This window comes from Chanos chanos, chromosome 8 (genome assembly GCF_902362185.1).
Source record: "Chanos chanos chromosome 8, fChaCha1.1, whole genome shotgun sequence".
NCBI lineage: Eukaryota > Metazoa > Chordata > Actinopteri > Gonorynchiformes > Chanidae > Chanos > Chanos chanos.
In genome coordinates, this window is record NC_044502.1 from 11,785,518 (window position 1) to 11,804,185 (window position 18,668).

At 40.2% G+C, this 18,668-nt stretch overlaps 1 protein-coding gene across 1 annotated transcript; it reads right to left on the minus strand.

Moving 5' to 3' along the window:
* Nucleotides 1-3,292: 3,292 nt before the first annotated feature.
* Nucleotides 3,293-6,774, minus strand: LOC115819057 (neuronal pentraxin-1-like). Its single transcript, XM_030782598.1, has 5 exons — nucleotides 6,355-6,774; nucleotides 5,758-5,965; nucleotides 4,350-4,594; nucleotides 3,991-4,170; nucleotides 3,293-3,514 (listed from the first exon to the last, which is right to left on the minus strand). The coding sequence occupies exons 1-5, from the start codon at nucleotides 6,772-6,774 to the stop codon at nucleotides 3,293-3,295; spliced, it is 1,275 nt and encodes a 424-aa protein (XP_030638458.1).
* Nucleotides 6,775-18,668: the final 11,894 nt, after the last annotated feature.

The following is an 18,668-nucleotide window of genomic DNA, read 5'->3' on the forward strand; positions in this document are numbered from 1 at the left end:
AGCTCTGAGAGCCCTTCATACATTGATTCCAATCAGGAAGCTCTATCATCCTCTGATGTGTATCTACATTAAGCTGGACACTGAGGTGACCTTGAGTTTGATAGTCAGTTGTCTCATCTGTCGTATGAAATGTAAAGCTTGTCAGCTGCTATAGGAAAGACCATCGCACCAACACAAGAGAGAAGTGTATGTGTAATCTCAGTATTACAAAATTATTTCAGTTCTTTTCTTTATCATTTTATTTTGTTGACTTCTGTGTCTTCATTATTTAATCATCACCATTTTATTTTAAGGAAACAGAGTCGAAACAATTGAGTAAAGGAAGATTATCGCTGGCTCCAGAAAACATTTCTGAATTTCTGATTTCTAAATTTTTTGTTTGAATGTTGTAAATCATTTCTTCTCAGTATTTGGTAGGAAATAACCACTAAACATCCACTCTTCTAAGAACAAGCTAGAAAGCGTTTTTGGGAGACTTTATAATAAACAGCTGGATCAGAGTAAAATTAGAACAGATGTTTTCTGTAAGTGCTGTCGTATGGCAGATATCAAAAGAACTGAATGAATTACTCTAAACATTACGTAACAACTGTTGAGCCCCTATTTTATAGACTTATTTAGCAGATGCTTTCTGCTCTTGAACTCACCCAAGCTTTAAATGTCTGGCTGAGTCAAAACTGCAAAATCGCCATCCGACAGTGGACAGTGCATTCAGCTTAAGAGGCATTATGCTAACGTGGAATTAGTGCTAGTAGTAAGCAAACAGGCGATTATGACATCACAGCCATTGACGGACACTCTGCTGCCATGGTGACATCAGGCCCCTGTTTTGAAGATTAGCCCCTCCCATCCTGTGGTCTGCTGTCTGAATGTTGTCACGTACTGTACTTGAAGCTGTAACACAGTACGTCCTGAGACAGTGCAGATGGGGACAGTGCTAAAAGGTATTGTGTTCAGAGAGATGGATCAGTGACCAAGCACTTTGTGGTCAGATCCCTCAAGAGATTAAAAAGTGTGCTGATGTCCTGCTTCTTAATGTAGACAGTATGTGCAGACACATACTGCCAGGAGCAGACAGTCTGCAGTGTGTGTTCAAGGATTTGGAATGTGTTGCTTCAGGGTGTAAATCTGTTTTCCTTTTCCACTGCAAAGTGTTAAGAATTCAAAGAATATGCTGAAGAGGCTCTAATTGAGAATTAACTAAGATACTGACGTTAGCAAAATGAACTGTATGCCAATTTGTGGGTTTTTTTTGGTGGGATATATAAAAATCTTTTTTCTTTTCAACCTCATTGTGAAGCATTCTACTTCTACTGCATTCGACTAAAATTACCACTACTTTCTAAAGCCTCTGAGTCTCTGACTTTAAGTGGTGATGATCCAGTCTAGTTGCATGTCCTCTTTTTCTTTCCACTCATCCTGTTAGAGCTCTGTGACAAACTCAGTCTCTTTCATTTTTGTCATTTTTGATGCTACTGCTATAACTTGGCTGTAAGTCTTTTCTTTTGTTTTCTTCCTCTTCATAGAGAAGTTCATGGTTGGAGCCACTGCGTTTGCTTAATAGTTACCAAGGTCAAAGATCCACTGCAAAATGCCTGTAAGACATTCTTGCATCCTGCCACAGTCATCTGATACGTGGCCACAGCAGTGCCCTCGTCTGACTTCGTATCATAAATGTCAACTTATTTACAGTCATCTGAAGCTTGCTTATACACAGCACTAATGTGAACACAGATATGCCAAAACGCTGCACATAAATAGGGTTACACGTTACAAGTTCCACTACACTTTGTTTCAGAGTGATCCTGTGATTGTATATGACATGGGTACTCTACCATAGTTTATAGTCTGCCATTAGCCCTGCAGAATGTGTCTATCACTCTTACACTGGCTAAACAAAGCTAAATGTGGAAGATAATCCTCTGTAGTCAGCAAAAAAAAAAAACCTGGTGCTTTGTGTACACAAACACATTCATGCATGCACGTTCAGAGAAGGGGAGAAAGAGAGAGAGAGAGAGAGACTGTGAGAAATTCCTATGAATTACCCATTGACCTTGAGCCTGAGGTAAAAATAAGAGAACTATTTATGAGCCGAATAAGACACCAGTACAGAAGAATTAATGCTGTTTCACTACCCTATCTATTTCTCTCTCTCTCTCTCTCTCTCTCTCTCTATTTCTCTCTCTCTCTCTCTCTCTCTCAAATGAGCCCACCACAAACTCCACAATAATGATTCCAGGAGTTAAAAACATATAATATATATCACAATTTTATTACAAAAATTAGATCTTTTTCATCTTTCAGTGGTGCCATGCTTTGAGCATATTACAATACAGTACAAAACCCGACCCAAAAGGAGATTAAAAGCAGATGTCGACGACGCTGTTGCAGCATTTGGTCATTCATGCTGTTGCAGTACAGATAACATTCCTTATACACAGTACAAACACCTGCCAAAAACACGTCATGTCCTTTAAACAAATCGCTTTAAACACCTAATTGAATAGCAACAATTTATCTGTCAAAGTAAACAAATGAACACATTGAATAAGCAAATGAGAAAACAAAATGTGCTGAATGTGTGCTCCAGCCCAAAGGCACCCAGGCTAGCTTGTTGGCAACTGAACCGACATTCTTACAGAAATATTTGAAGGGAACAACAATATCAATAACAGTAGGTAACTTTTTGTTTCCATTGTCCCTCAACATACCAGTCTTCTTATCTAAGTCATAGGGCAGTCACAGTGCAAGTTCCGGAGGGTTGGCATACCGTACAAGTGCAGAACGGAATTATTTTACGTTGAAAAAAAAAATACCAACGGTCGGCCTGGTGGCTTTAGTCTCATTTTAGAGTCGAGAGCGATGATTTCCCATAAGATGACGTAATGTTGCCCAGCATACAACTGACAGAGAGTTGGCCAGCTGATGATCCAAGAAAAAAAGAAGCAGGAAAAAAAGCTGAGTGCACTTGCCAAAAAAAAAAAAACATACCTCCGAATAAAAAAGTAACCAATATCAACACTGTCTCACTGAGGTTTCCAAGACAAATGACAAGAAAATATTTTTTTTTTTCAAGACCAAAAACTTTTTTCTTTGTTTTGCACATAAACATTTATGTATTTATAGAAATCCCAGGTTTTCGCTTACCTTTAAATCAATATCAAGAACTGTTCTTTTTCATGAAGGTCAAATGAAGACAAGAAAGACTGAAGCTAAGAAATACGCATTTCGGATTGTTTATTTATTTATTTATTTTTAATCTTCTCCCTCTTCTTCTTCGTTCCAATGCATTTCAGTTGAGTTGACGACAAGGCTCAAATGTCCACTTTGTTGCGCCACCAAATACTTCAATGCTGCTCTCTGACCACGAGAAGACGTTGCCAACTTGTGCTCTATTGTTGCAGGTTGCCAGATTGTAAATTTCTCCCGATGACAGCTTCCTATCCCACACATTAAAATTGGCCAGCTCACCGACGAATGCTTGCGTCGCATCAAATCCTCCACCCAGCGTGTCCTGCATGGAGACAAAACAATCCTGTTGAGCTCTGAGGAGTAACAAGTAAAGCCCTAACACAGCTGGCAAGATTGCGCAGCTTTGCACGTTGATTTCTCTGTGTTGTCGTGTTCTCTCGTATGGCATGAAACAGCAGTCAAATATTCAAATAGGCTACTCACATTACCCTCCCTAGACACATGACAGCTGAAGAAACCCACACTAGTGGCTATTTCCTAGTATGAACAAACTCATTACACAGCTAAATTGTGCATTGGAAATATGAATAATTCTCGCCCTTGGCTATCGCTAACTTAACCGCGGCGCTGCTTGATTTTCGCTGAACCGTAATGGTTTATTAAACATGCATAGAAAACATTGATTTCTTTTCTGTTTGTGAAAACTAGGACCACGTAACCAATATCCGTTGCTCGGGGTGCGTAATAGTGACAGTAAATGGGACGATTAAAGGCATTATAAAATGTAAGGATACTCACTTGCTCTTGGCCTAGGACCAGGACACCGTGTGGTTTGATGGGATGGTAAGGAGCCAAGTTCTCTCCACTGCCCCGCAAAGCACCATCCTGATAAGCTTCCCAGACACCATCGCGAGTGGTCCAGGTGATACAGATATGATGCCACTTCCCGTCATTGATAAGAAACGGTAATTTCTCCACCTGCAAAATCAAGTCTCCGCATCACTAACAAAACTCTGAGAAGTCTCTGCACTAATGACGATTACATCTGTTTATACCCCTAGCTACTCCCTACAACTGTGTGCTTCCTTGACGGTCAAACTGATACAGTCACATTCTTGGAAGAGAGAGAATTTAACTTACTACGGTTTTTGTCTTACCTTGTCATTAATCAGGATTTCCATCGGGTTATTGCCCCATTCGATCAACACCAGTTCATTGGCCTGTCCTGGGACCGCATAAGAGAAGGGTGTGCCCACTCCTGGCGAGGCGTTAGACTTAATCCACATGCAGATTGTGAAGGCATACATCTCTGGCAGACTCTTCTTCACTTTTGCATACATGTAATTCGTGCGCAAGGGGAAAGTCAGTTGGAATTTGTCCAGTGGTCTGTTGGTTTTCTGACCTGTGAGCAAATGCGGGTGGATAATGATTAGTTTAGGTTCTCGAGCGTGATCTGTTTATTTTATGAATGCAGGGTTCGTACTGTGCATTAAAAATGTCAAAAAACCCTGTCAGGGTCTTCTTGGAACCCTTTGTATAGGCTGACTTTAGCACAAAACGCTCTGAAATGCTCTAAAATGATTTTATATTGCTGCTGACGCCATAATTACCTCCCCATAACAGACTTGTAAACAATAATGTGATGTTTCCAAATGAAATTGTAATCTGTTATCAGGCAACCAAGATCTCACGATGTATGGAGTTCGACTAAAATAAATAGTCATATTGAAGCATACGAACTAATGCCTACTGATCTCATTTCACTTCAAAGAGAAGCAACGCAGGCCTAATATATTTCATCCGCATGGACTACATCTGTCCTCTCAATAATCAGTGTACAACATCAGCTTTTACAGTAAGGTCTTTATGTCTTTTTGCGTTGTCTGGTTCCATGGAATAAAGAAAATTTCAGACTGAAAGAAGGGAATTTTCTTTGAACTTAAATTCTTTCTCTCTCTTTCTCTCTCTCTCTCTCTCTCTCTCTCTCTCTTGCTCTCTCGCTCTCTCGCGCTCTCTCTCTCTCTCTCTCTCTTTCTCAGGACACGGTCACATTATCAAATGAAAAGGAACAGTCCGACAAATCACTTTCCGCGTGAAGTTACCTTCAAAAACTAGCACTTTCGTGTGCTTGCAGAGGAAGCGTTATTTGACCCAACTGTCCCTGTGGACATGCAGCCTCTTAAAATATGAAATCACGAGTGCCGTTACATGGACTAAATATGCAAAGCAATGCAGCTTCACCCTCCCCGCCCGTGCCGTTTCGGTTACGACATCTCATGGGGGCAAACATGCCCCCACAATATGTCCGCTTTTTAACTTAATTACTACATGTATTGTTGTTATTATTATCCTTTTTTTTTTTTTTACCAACGTTCAAAAACATTAAACGAAAAGATAGGGTATGTAAGCCTTCACAGTTTTGCCTTTCTCGACATCAGTGTGATTTCAAGTAAATCATATTCTCACCACAATCTCTGTATCGATTCGATTATTATAGTCAATATGGAATAAATTTGCTCTTTGCTCGGTTAAGTGTACGTCTATGCACAAGTGTACATGTCGCACCTTTCTCCAGATCAGTAATTCTCTGGTGTAGGGAGGTCAGGGTTGACTCCACTCTGTTGCGCTGGTCCGTGTCGTTCCTCTGCCCGGGTTTGCTCTCCTCTAAAGTGTTCACACGGGACAAAACCTGCTTCTCCATATCGTCGATTTTATTCTGAAGCAAGTCCTTAAGACTGTTGGTCTGAGCGGAGTTGTTGTTTCTGCTGTATTGCTGTGGAATAGACGAAAGAACGAATCCTTTTATTAGGGTTATTTAACTGTAAATAAACAATCTCAACACTCGTAAAAGCGCTGCGTCTTACGTTATCCTACGTCCTAAACACAGCTTAACTTATTCAGAGCTTCCTGTTGTCGTTACCAACCGTGACTATATTTATCAAAGACGAGAAAAGCGTTTGACCTCTTTCAGATGGAAGTACTTTAGGTTTGCCAGTTTCTAAAGCGGGAAAGCTTTGCAGAAGGTGAATAAGGACAAGGTACAGCCCAAGATAAGTTTGGAGAGATGTGCCCTGCGTTCCAATCATTCCGAATTGTTTTTCTAGGGCAATTACAAAACAACACTAAGTATTCGATACCGACGATCACTATTAAATTGCCTACCTCCAAGTTTTCCAGTCTTTGTTTCAGGGTCGCTAAAGTCTGTCCCAGTTGGGCCAATGTGTCGGTAGGACCCCTGGACACATCTCCCATTGTGTTTTTGGAGCCCGGTTCCTTCCTTCTGCCTCCCGGACCGGGCTCCGGGAGACTCTGCCCCTCACATCGACTTAGTTTGGTTGTTAGTTCCCTGATCGTCTCTTTTTGGTTCATGATCGTCTCCTTTTGCTGTAGCACGGTTTCTCTTAACTGCATTACTGTGGTCTTCAAATCCTCTGCCGGGCCACTGTTCTGCATTGTAGCTGTACATAAGTCCATATCCTTGGGTACTGACGTACAGATAAACTGAGTTTGTCCGAAATCCTGCGTTGACCCCTCTAAAAGTACGAAAGAAAGTAGAAAAAGTGCACCAGAGAGCCGCTCCATTTTAGTTTGCATGGGTTCTCTTCTGTGCAGCCTTCTTGGTGCTTTGATCGTGTTTAAGATGCTATCGCTTTCAGCACCACGGAGCTGTCCACTGAAGCTATGAGTGTTCACACTGCGTGTGCGTGTTTATATAGAGCTGAGCGAGCTCAGCGCAGAGTCGCAGCATCACTACGGGGAGGAACTGAGTTTTTGCTGCCTAATCGTGTCAACCCCTCCCAGTTAAGGTAGTGCGATTTAATTCATCGATTAGACTGATTCAGCCGCTACGGAGCCCATTTCGTCTTTCGCCTTTTTCTCCTGCTGAAGTACTGAATGATTATTAGCCGATCATAGGTCATAAAACAGAAAAAATCATGGCCACAGAGTAACTAGCACTTTGGGTGAGTTTACTTATTTACAGTTGAGTTCTGTCATATTGGATGGTGTGTCAGTAATACATTTTCACGGAAGAAACCCCGTTCACGTTGTGAAATAACTGATACATCTGAATGTGTCGCACTGACTACAAAAAAGTGACGTACAGTAGTGATTCCACCTTAAAACAAGCCACTCCTGTTATTCTCAGGGGTTTGGTACACTACCCTCGCGTCTGCCCTGCGGAGTACTAGGCTGTCTTTCCTAGTGTAGTTTACAACATTGTGAACGTGTCCAGCTTGTCCTCGCATCCACATGCTTAGTTGTATACTCCCTCACCTCCCCGGGGTTGTGTCGTCGAACCGACATTGAAAGTAAAGCAGCGTATTATAAACCATAAATTCATTCCAAGTGTTGGCAGAATGTACTCGCCGGAAAGTAGGCTATGATGTATAGCGTTTACTCGAAATTGATTTACATGGTTTGACTTACTTTGAGACTGTTTAGTATTTCATTTATTTGATTCGCACACTTGTCACGACTGCAAGTGCTGATGCCAAGTGAGGACAAAATAAAACTGTGTAATACTTACAAAAAAAAACTGTACTACGTCTAAACGTTGCCACAGGGTCTTCAGACAATCACCAATTTACCAAGTGGTTGCGTAAGTTGCCCGAAGCTTTGATATACATATTAATGAGGTATCCACTGTATGGAAAGCATGGACGTCCACCACAAGAATGGTTCACGTAAGAATTTAGAAATGTCCTCAGTCCTCCAGACTAAGACGTAAAAGCGCCCGATGTCATGGATCATTCATGCTCAACACGACGTGTACTGTAACCGTGTGTAATATTCACCATTTACGGAGCAGAATATTGGGGTATAGTACTCGGAATTAATTTGGTTTATTGTACGTTAATTAAATGTCTGTAAACGCTCACAATTAGCTTGTGAGGTGAACGCTGAAAAACGTAAAAAAGTGCCAGTTGGATAAACAATAAAAAACAAACGAAATATTTTGGAGCCATCGTTGTTGAATGCAATAAAAATCCATCCATCTGGACAGAAGGCTTTGGCCAGCCACTGAATAGAAATAAGGGAAATTGACTCCAAAGTCCCGGTTAATTTGTTTAATCATTGATTGCACGCGCTCTAATCAGCAAGGTGTCGAGCTGAAGGCAAGGAATAGTCAGTATAATAAATGGTTAATGGCGAAACTTAATTGCTGCCTAGAAACCCACCCTCAGAAATATCCCAACGTCAGCAAACTGGCCGCATCTCTACACCGAAATGCATCTCTTTTTTTTTCTTTTTTTTTGCAACAGCTAACAACATTATTATCTATCATTGATCCCCACCAGCAATCTGTACATATGTGTTACCTCTACGTGTGGTAAATTGGAGTGTGTTGTTTGCATTAAATGTAAATAGCTGATTTCTATCAAATCTTCCTGATTCTAGGAAGCATACAAACGGTGCAGAATGTCTAGCAGGTAGTTCTCTGATATTTATTCATATTTATGCTGTTCTCTGCATGAGTACAGTGGTGCCATATGCCCTGTAAAATCTCATTGTTTGCTTGCACTATATGACTCCTCCCCACTATCTGCACTGTGGCTAAGCAACTTTTAATATAAAGATTCTACAAACTGTGGGCAGGGAACAATTGACCTAGGCTAGTAGTTATAGTATTAGCTACAATTTCTCTCTCTCTCTCTCTCTCTCTCTCTCTCTCTCTCTCTCTTTTTTTGTAGTCACAGATTTTTATATCCCAAGAGAGGAAAGGAACAAAATTAGGCTTTTTTTTTTTTTTTTTAAAGTGGGACATTTGATAGCCAGAAATACCTTACTTGATATTATACAATTACATTCTGAGCCTCAGGGAATTACAGTGTCTACTGACATAGAAAACACGGTATGTTACCGGCCAATTCTCTGCGCCGTAATTTGAAGAATGAAATTTGCAGTAGGGGGCAGATCAACCGAATGTTTCTCTGTGGTTGTCTCACCTCTTGATTAATAGATCATTTTCAGATTTATCTTTGTCTGCTCCCAATCAATTTTTTAAAGGTAGCCTCCAAGCTCTTTCTTGACAGCTTGACTCACACTTTTAAGTGAGTGGTTTAATAGTTTTAAAGAAACTATTTTGAAGAATATAACACGTACAACATTAGACTTCTCTCGGTGTAAAAGAGATGGTGGATTAAAATAAATGCTCTTTTGTCATTGGATTGGTCCTTTAACAGGACACACAGTGGAGAATCGGTGTACATTCTACAGTGGTCATATCGTACGCTATAAGCCTAATGGAGAATTTTGCTCTGTTCTCTCTGTAATAACTAGTATTTCTCTTTCACTCCTGAATAATGCATTTAGTTGTGCCACAATATGCTCTCCTAATGGCAAAGATAGATCAGAATCATTTTGTACTTTGGAACTGGAAGTATTCCTCTGTGTTACTCTTCCTTGGAATCTGCAGTTGTAGAGGCCATTAAATTAAGGCCAGAAGGAAGAAAAAAAACCCCCTCACAAACAAGTAAACAGCCCATTCTCAGTTATTGGTAGAACTGCTGGAAAACAGAAGCCATCTGCTGCAGGCAGAACCGTGAGACCGCATGTAGCCTATATCTGATTAACATGCCCTATATACTGTTATTTATGCATCCTGTATGTGCTAGTTATGTTCCAGCTTTAAGTGATTATAGGGGAGAGTCAGTTGTTCACTGACCTGCTGATCTTAATAATGATCGCCACGATGGCCATTTGTTTGTCAGAAGAAATGAGTTTTCTAGCCCAGCTGAGGTTTTTTTTTTTGTTTTGTTTTGTTTTAGTTTTCCTCTGTTCTCTTAAGTTCGTTATTCTTCAGCTGCTGGAGTCCTGCTGGTTTTCACATTCACCTTTTTAATTCTAGACTTGCTACCAGGAACACAGTGAACTTGTTTTTTGTCCAAGGAGTGCCATGAAGTGGCTAATATACAATGACCAGGAGGACCTTACCCCACTGGAGCAGAAGTTAAATACTTTCAGTTTGCACAGTGCAACTGAACTCAGACCCATATTTCTGTTCTGTCTGTGCAATGTCACAAGGTACATACAACAGATGGACCAGTGTGTTCTGATTTGTTGTCAGCAGCTACAAAACTAAAGAACTAATACACACTCAATGCCCAATTTCACCCATTGCAACCTACAGTGAAATACAGACATACACAAACTGAATTTCACAAGCCCTTAACAATGCTTATATCAATGTGGCTATTAAACATATGTGTAAATATGATCTTGTATTGGTATATTTTATCATCACATTTCTTCTCCAGTTATATATTGCTGACACTGTTCATTATAGTGTTAAGTATTAGTGTATTATTACAGTATTAGTGTGAGCTTCCCTTTGCAGATCTTCTTTCAACACCATGCTTTGTCATGTATTGTTTAGCAGTCACATCCCATAAGTTTATGATGAACAAAAAGCAAATAAATCAAGCCCTTGGATTGATTCATGTGGATGTGAAAGAGAAATGCTGAACATATGTGCGTGTTACAGACATGTGCATGACTCGTTAATGAGCGTGAAGGTTATTTCACTTTTGTTTTACGGTGGTTCTTGCAAACAATGCTATGCTCCTATGCTGGTTCCCTACCATCGTAATGATCACGTTGCATTGATGGATGCGTGGGCCTTTTTTGGTTAATTGCCCGACCTTTCATCTGGTTATGAAGGTGAGTTTGGTTTGCTTTAATTACTTAAGCAAAAAAAAATTTGGGGGGTTTGTTTCTCCTCTCTCCTGAGGCATGCGGTTTATCTCTGTCCTTAGGCACGCCGCTTTTGTGTCATGAAAATAATAAGATCAACGATGACAATGGAACAGGGCCGCGATGCTGTGATATGTCTCAGAGAGAGTCTGATTTTTCAATTACCGTTCTCTAAGTTCTCAGATCAAAGCCTCCCACCCAAGGTTACTGTGACTCAAAGTCACGCTTTCAATGGAGGTGAGCACACTGCTACATAATTCATGTAGAAGAAAGGATGTTTTTTGATTGAATCTGAGTCTTTGCTTCCACTAAAATTCTTTTTTATTTTATTTTTTTTTTAAATATATATATATTTTTTCAAATACCATTGAAGAATAGACTCATTTTAGGGGAGTCATTTTATAATAAATGCTAAACATGCAGCTCTTTATTAAAATTAATAAAGATTTTACCTGCGAACAGCTTTTGATTTAATAATAATAATACCTGTGGTAGCGGCCAGTGCCCGTGTGGCTCACACATATGGTTTTGTTTATTTGTTTACTTAGAAAGTCATTAATTTAAGTGAACTGTTCTTCCATGGATGACGTGATTGGTCTGAATGAGAAATTTGCTTCTTGGCCAACAAATTAAATTTGACACTTGTGTTTCTCCACTGTTTTGGAACACAGACTTCTGCAACTTGACCTCACAAACAAGAGACATAGCAGGATGTGGACAGGATCAAAAAAACAGTGCTGGCCATTAAACTGTGGGAGCAGGTGTGTTGTAAAACACTATTACGTTCAGAAGATTTGATGCTGTAAACCGCAACAGGTTAGAAGTACGTACAAACGGGTCTGTCTGTACCTGCTGCTTCAAGGACATACAGGAAACTTGGACCACCCCGGGTACTGGATCCTTTCAGAATGAAAAGCTCAAATATTTTTTGTATGAACAAACACATGACTGTGAATATTAATCTTCGATATATTTCATATGCCACAGAGCAGTTGGATAGTATTACTGGAGTTAAATGGGAAAATACATGGTATTTTGGGATATTAACTGGGAAAACACTATCCAGTAATATTGTCTAACACTTCTAGGCCATCGCATAATGCTACTTGCTAATTATATAGTACTAATTTACATTTGTCACTGTAATGTAAACACATGTAATCTGGTTTACTAAACTGTAAAGGGTACTTGATAGAGTCACTGGAAACAATTATTTTATTGTTGTGTGAAAAAACATAAAAACCATAACTTTACCTTTGTAGTGCACTCCCCTGAAATGAACCCGCCAGATATTATAGAATATGATTTTTGTTGGTGTGTCTGAAGACGATCATTTGTAAGATTAAGGGCTGGCATATCTGAATATCAAAAGCACTATTTTTTTATCTATTGGAAACCCTCTATGTCTGAGGGAATCTTTGATGTGAAACCTCTTAACATTTACCCTGACATAACCCTTTTTTGGAGTGTGTCTCTGAAATTGGAATTGAACACAGGTTACTTTTTCTTTACCAACACTCAAAATGCAAGCATATCATACCTGCGTATCTCAGTGAATGACATTTAATCTGATTTGGAATGCATTAATGAAATGCCAGAGCATACTCACATATCTTTAAGATCTTTTTTAAAGACTAAGAACATCATAAACTTTATTCACTCTGCGCTTCATTAGGTATTGTTGTACACACCGCACTCTTGCAACAAACAAACCTTTGTGATCTGCTAAGAGTTTTTATAAGTTCTGTAACCTTGTTTTCACTGCACTGATACAGCACCACTTTAGTAGTTCCAGTGGTTGGTACTGGTGTTAAAGTTGAATAGATGTTGGCCACACCTGGGAGTGAATGACCATTAAAGTTTAATATGTGGCCTTTTGTTTTGGTGGATTTATTATAAGGTTAATGTGATGTGGGGTTGAATGGATATGTGCTGTGTGGTGTTAAGGGAACCCTTCAGACTGAGTGTAACCAGAACACTCTCTGTACTGTGGTACCTCAATGCTCCCAAAGGAGGTCCAGAAAATAGATGACTGCTCTCCCAGTGTAGGGCCTAGCAAAGCGATGTGTCAAGGATTGGGGGAGTTCTAGCTTTTTAATGATTGTGAGATTCAGTTCATACGTAAGTTTAATATTAATATAAATATGAACATCAGGGCCTGCTTTGTGCCTTATATGAACTTGGAGGTGCATTTAGTGTTGTGTGTGTGTGTGTGTGTGTGTGTGTGTGTGTGTCAGAGCTAAATATAGCCTTTAGTCAATGATAATGATTCTGAACACAGATCATCTCTTTGAAGGTTTAGAGTTTTTTTTCCTCCAGTCTTCATCTGGTCAAGGTCATTCTCCCTCTCTGTCCCCTCTGCCCAATCAATTCGCACCTTTTCATGTAATCTTCATTTTACTAACAAAAAAAAAAAACAGACCTGAAAGGGAAATAAAGTGCGAGGGACATTGTTTGCCATCCAATTGTCTGTCTAGGGTAATAAAGGTCAGTGTATTGCACAGAGTTCAGTACACTGTAACTCATCTCAAATTAACACAATGGTAATGAGAACATCTCAGAGTGTCTGAGAAAGTGTTTATCGATTCAATCTCTCTTAGCAAATTGTTTTTCTGTTTCACAAGGGGATGAACACATTTATTTAACTGCTGATTCTGAACAGCTTGATTCCACCTCAAAGTGATTAGAAAAAAGAAAACAAACATTTAAAATAGAATGGTTGAACGTGATTTGGATATCCTGTATTGTTGAATATCATACATTATGTTTCGCTGTCTCATTTAAAGATCATCTTATTCCGTCACATTTAAAGGTCATTTGAACTTAGAATCAACGTATTGCTTATAGACTTCACACACACACACACACACACACACACACACACACATATATATATACACACATACATACAGTGTATAGTGTTGCGTGTGTGTGTGTGTGTGTGTGTGTGTGTGTGTGTATATATATATATAAAGCACTATTTTTTTATCTATTGGAAACCCTCTATGTCTGAGGGAATCTTTGATGTGAAACCTCTTAACATTTACCCTGACATACCCCTTTTTTGGAGTGTGTCTCTGAAATTGGAATTGAACACAGGTTACTTTTTCTTTACCAACACTCAATATACACACACACATACACACACACACATACACACACACACACACACACACACAAACACACACACATACATAGATATATAATGTGTGTAATATATACATATCTATACTGCATGTTTATATACACTTACATGGAAAATGTTCATTTCTCACAACAGTAAATCTGATTCTAAAGTACGGTTATATCGTGTAATTTTGAAAAGAGAATCTGATACTTGACACAGACAAACAGGAAGTACAAATGTAACATACAGATGCATGACTTCAGAAAGCTCATCTCTTTTAAGTCCTTTGAGCTAACACTGTAACATCTAAGTTCACCTATCTCTCAACCTAACTCCTCCTGCTGACTGAAAATATGGCAAGCCAAAACATCCTGTGAGAGTTAGCACAAACGTTAAATCATCAAATCTGACCCAGGGCTCAGGGTAAGATGAGTGAAATAAAAGATGATTTGCGTACTTTGTACGTCAATACGGCCTGCTTTTTAAGCAGAGACGTGGCACCTCTCCAGGAAGTGTCGGGAGAGGACACAACTACACGCATTTCACTGGTCCCTTTACTGTCCCCCAGAACTCCTACCAGGATGCCAGCTATTCCAGTCAAACATTATAAATAAAACAACACCCCACCCCCTACACACACACATACACACACACACACACACACACACACACGGACGTGCACACACACACGCACGCGCACACACACACACACACACACACACACACACACACACACACACACACACACACAAACACAAATCCTGGAAACAGACATCCTCTACTTGCTGAATCTTTTATGAATCCATCTATTCATCCATCCTCTCCTTGGCTCCAACCTCATCAGCAGGACGGAGGCATCCTGGGCTGGGGTTGACCAAACAACAACTGTCCCCGTGGTACTGAAACATCGCTCTGATTAACCTGACAAGGTGAAGAACAATTTACAATTACAACCGCTTACCATTGATGCATCAGGCTTGAGTGTTAACACAAAAAAATATATGAACATATATTTGAACATATGAAAATATAAGTATATGAACATACATGAACACTTACAGACACTTGAGGGATGAGAGATGTGTTTCCTGAGTTAATTATTCAGCACATATTTCAATATGTTTTGGATAATGTATGGAAAAATGGGAAGGCCCAGTAGTTCTTTTTTCCCCTAAAATGTCTTGAGGAAGAGATCTCAGTGACTTTGAAATAAAGGTACATTTGGCAAGATCTTTAGTGATGAATAACTGCTAAAATTTGATGATGAGCCTGCTAAATTTGCTCCAGTACTCATCGGTCATAGTCAGCTGCGGTCAGAAAAGAGTAAGCCTTGTCCGTGATGTACGCGCATTGGTTTAAAATGGTAATACACACAAGACACTTGGCCTCAGCCAACTACAAATACCAGCCTATGGATGTAAGCATACTCGTTCATCAAGTCTGGTGGAAGCTGAACAGAGAGAGAGAGAGATACTAAACCATATTCTGTGGTCATCTCAACCTAGTTAAACACTTCTGTGAGTAGTATCTGAGACAGCCTTTTCCACTACTGTGAACAAAACACCAGATGATGAAATTGAAAATGAAGCAACGCTATGCCAACTAACAAAGTTCTTCGAGGCAACCCAGGAATTTATGTCAAGGTTCACTGAAGCACCGCTGGTTCCTTCTGGTGACCTCTGAAGACTTAACACTGGAAATTCTTTTTATTTTATCAGGGTCCCGTATACGTCGGCAATGTTTATAATCCCTGGGACTTCATTTTGCCCATGTATCTACTGTAGCTGAACCATAAATATGCATAAGGGAGGATTTTGCGTAGTGAACTTCTCTGTTGATTGTGTGAATTTCTATCTGTCTTGAGGCACTCGTTTGCGCACACAGTTTTAGTCTCTCACTTCAGATTCTGCCTCTGGATGATCACGTTTGTGAATAAATAAACAAGATGATTATTAAGTTTGGGACTGTTTTTTTTCCCAGATGCAGTGTTGATATGATTTATGGTATGATCAACCTTGAATTTAAATTATATGGAGGTTGCTGCAGGACTAAGAATAGTCTTCAGAAATAAAATACGGACGATAATGATTATACTGTTGTATAAAACAGACCATTCATCACTTCCCGGTGTGTTTATTGATGGATCTGTGATTCTGAAGGGGGAGCAAAATCCACATGCATAATTAAAACTTTGCCTCTATCACTAGCGATGTTTGTTTTCAACCCCCTAAACACAAAGACTTGCACTTTCTTTCATCCTATTTAATTTCTTCTCATCAGTAAGGAAGCTGAGAATTTTTAATTAAAGCTTTAATTGAAAGTTATCAGCAGTAGTAAAAGTGTTGCGATTTTCGCAATAAAAAGAATAGCTTGTTAAACAACAAAAAAAAAACCTCAAAAACAAATCCGAAGACGTGTTCTCCTGCAAATATCGGAAACAAAGTCCTTTTGTTGTTTGGCACCCGCGGTTTTAGATATACACAGGCCGACAGCAACGCCGTGGGCCAGTGTGCTTTTGGGTTGAAAGCATGTTGCACTGCGTTCGTCAGCAGAGCGAGGTTCGCTTTCCCAGCACGCATCTCTCATTCTACCTCCTGCCATTTTTTTTTTTTCGGCTCTGCGCCTCGTGCCACGTTCAGCCTTGCCGTAATCACGGCCCGCTGGGGCTTTTTTGAGGGGGCTTTTATGCTTCATTTCTCGGTGGGTCCTCGGAGCAGCTCCAGCCTGTGGACTCAGCCCAGTTGATCATATCACCATACGTCTACTCTGGGATTAGGCAACTGGACCAATCTTTCCTTCAAACCCAAGGTCTCAACCTCCATCCTATCTTTAAGATTAGATTGGTTACACTTCCGTTGTTGCCGCTAGGAAAAAATAAATAAATAAAATAAAATCGTGGATTGGCGAGTCTTTGTGTAGCCCGGGAGGCGAGCTGAGCAATCACTGGTGTGAGAAAATGAGTTGAACGCGGGATTGTTGTGCTCCGTCAATCTTCTGCAGTGTTGTCATGTTTTTCTAATGACACGACAGCCATATTTACGCTATATGTCTTCAAACCGGCATCTTGGTTTCAGTCTTGGGTCAGAGGCTCTCCTTTTGTCAGACTAAACAGGAAAGGGAGGGAGGGAGGGAGGGAGATGGAGGAGAAGCCGGCACTTTACCCACAGGACATTCCTCTTTCTCTCTAACCTCATTCCAGCGCCTGTCCGGGGGAATGGAACCGTGTGGCATAGCCGGTGAAGTACTGTCAAACAGTGCACAGTCTGGCTGCGTGCAGTCCTACGTATCTCTACAGAAAGAGCTCGTTCTCTCAGATAGTTAAAAGGCTGGCTTGCTAAGCAGTCAAAGTCATAGTCTGATGAGGTAGAGAAACAATCAAACTTTCTCTCCAGTTTAACTTAAATATTGGAACAAGGAGGATGTGTCTAATCATTTGACTCGGTCCCTCAAAACCGTTCTGAAACACTAAGTGTCTTTGACCAGTGTCAGCATTCAGACTGTGATGTGTATAGTGTGATGATATAGTATAACAGCAGTTATTACTGGGAGGACTGATATATCAACCTTCAGGCTCATGAATATAGGATATCAGTTCAATCATAATACACAAACACACACATTTTTGTACCTGCCTGTGGGGTGTGATCGGTATCCTTTTTCTTGAAGGTGTATACTGCTGCTTACCATTCAACCATTTGATCTGGGGGAACAGCCTTGGTCCTCTAAAAGTCAATTTAAAGAAATTTGTCCAAGGCAGTTCTCTGGCATCACATACTTAAAGACAGTAGATAATGCTACATATATTTTGTTTGGCTTATTTGTGTTGTGTTATTGTCATGATAATGGTTTCTTTCTCCAAACTCACTAATTTTCTCGTATTAATTAGCACTGCTTACCAGTTGCATTAATTTATGCTTTTGGCCCGTCACCTACCCTGCTGACACATGAGTTACTTTTGTCATTGTTCCTGACTCCTCTTCCAAGCTTTCAGGCTGGTGGGAAATGCCTGGAGCGCTTCGATCCAGGCTTTGCCACATGCAGGCTTTGTCCATCTCTCTTTAATTTAGGCTTTAAGGGGAAGAAAGTAAAGTACACGTCTTACACGTACAGACGGGCTTTTTTTTTCTGTCTCTCTTCTCTCTATGTCAACTGCTCATTTTCCAACAACACAGACCATCTCCCGCTGTTTGAAGACTGAGTACAAAGCCAGACAGCAGAGGATATTTGGAACAAACACAGAGGCGTCTCTTATAATATTTAATGTGCTTGTTCACCGAAAACAGATAGAAGCAAGATGGTCGAAAGATAAAAAGAGCGTCAGAATTTACTGTGGTGGGGGAAAAAGAGCAAATATGAGGTAAGGTCTTGTCATCTCATTTTGATACTGTCTCAGAGCCAAATCAGCTTACTCATACTACATTGCTTTCAAATTGTGAGAGTATGACTCAGGGTTGTTTTATGCAGGTGGATAGAAACGTTTTTCTCGTGCAAAAATTTTAGACTCACGTAAATTATTTGTATAAGCGTGGCAGGTGACACTACAACTGACCAGTGAAAGTGATGACGTGCGTGTTGACATCCTCTCGCTCCGGCCCGTCCCCGATTGCACGGTGCATTCTGGGTTTCCCCCAAGATGGCGGCGCCCTTGCTGAAG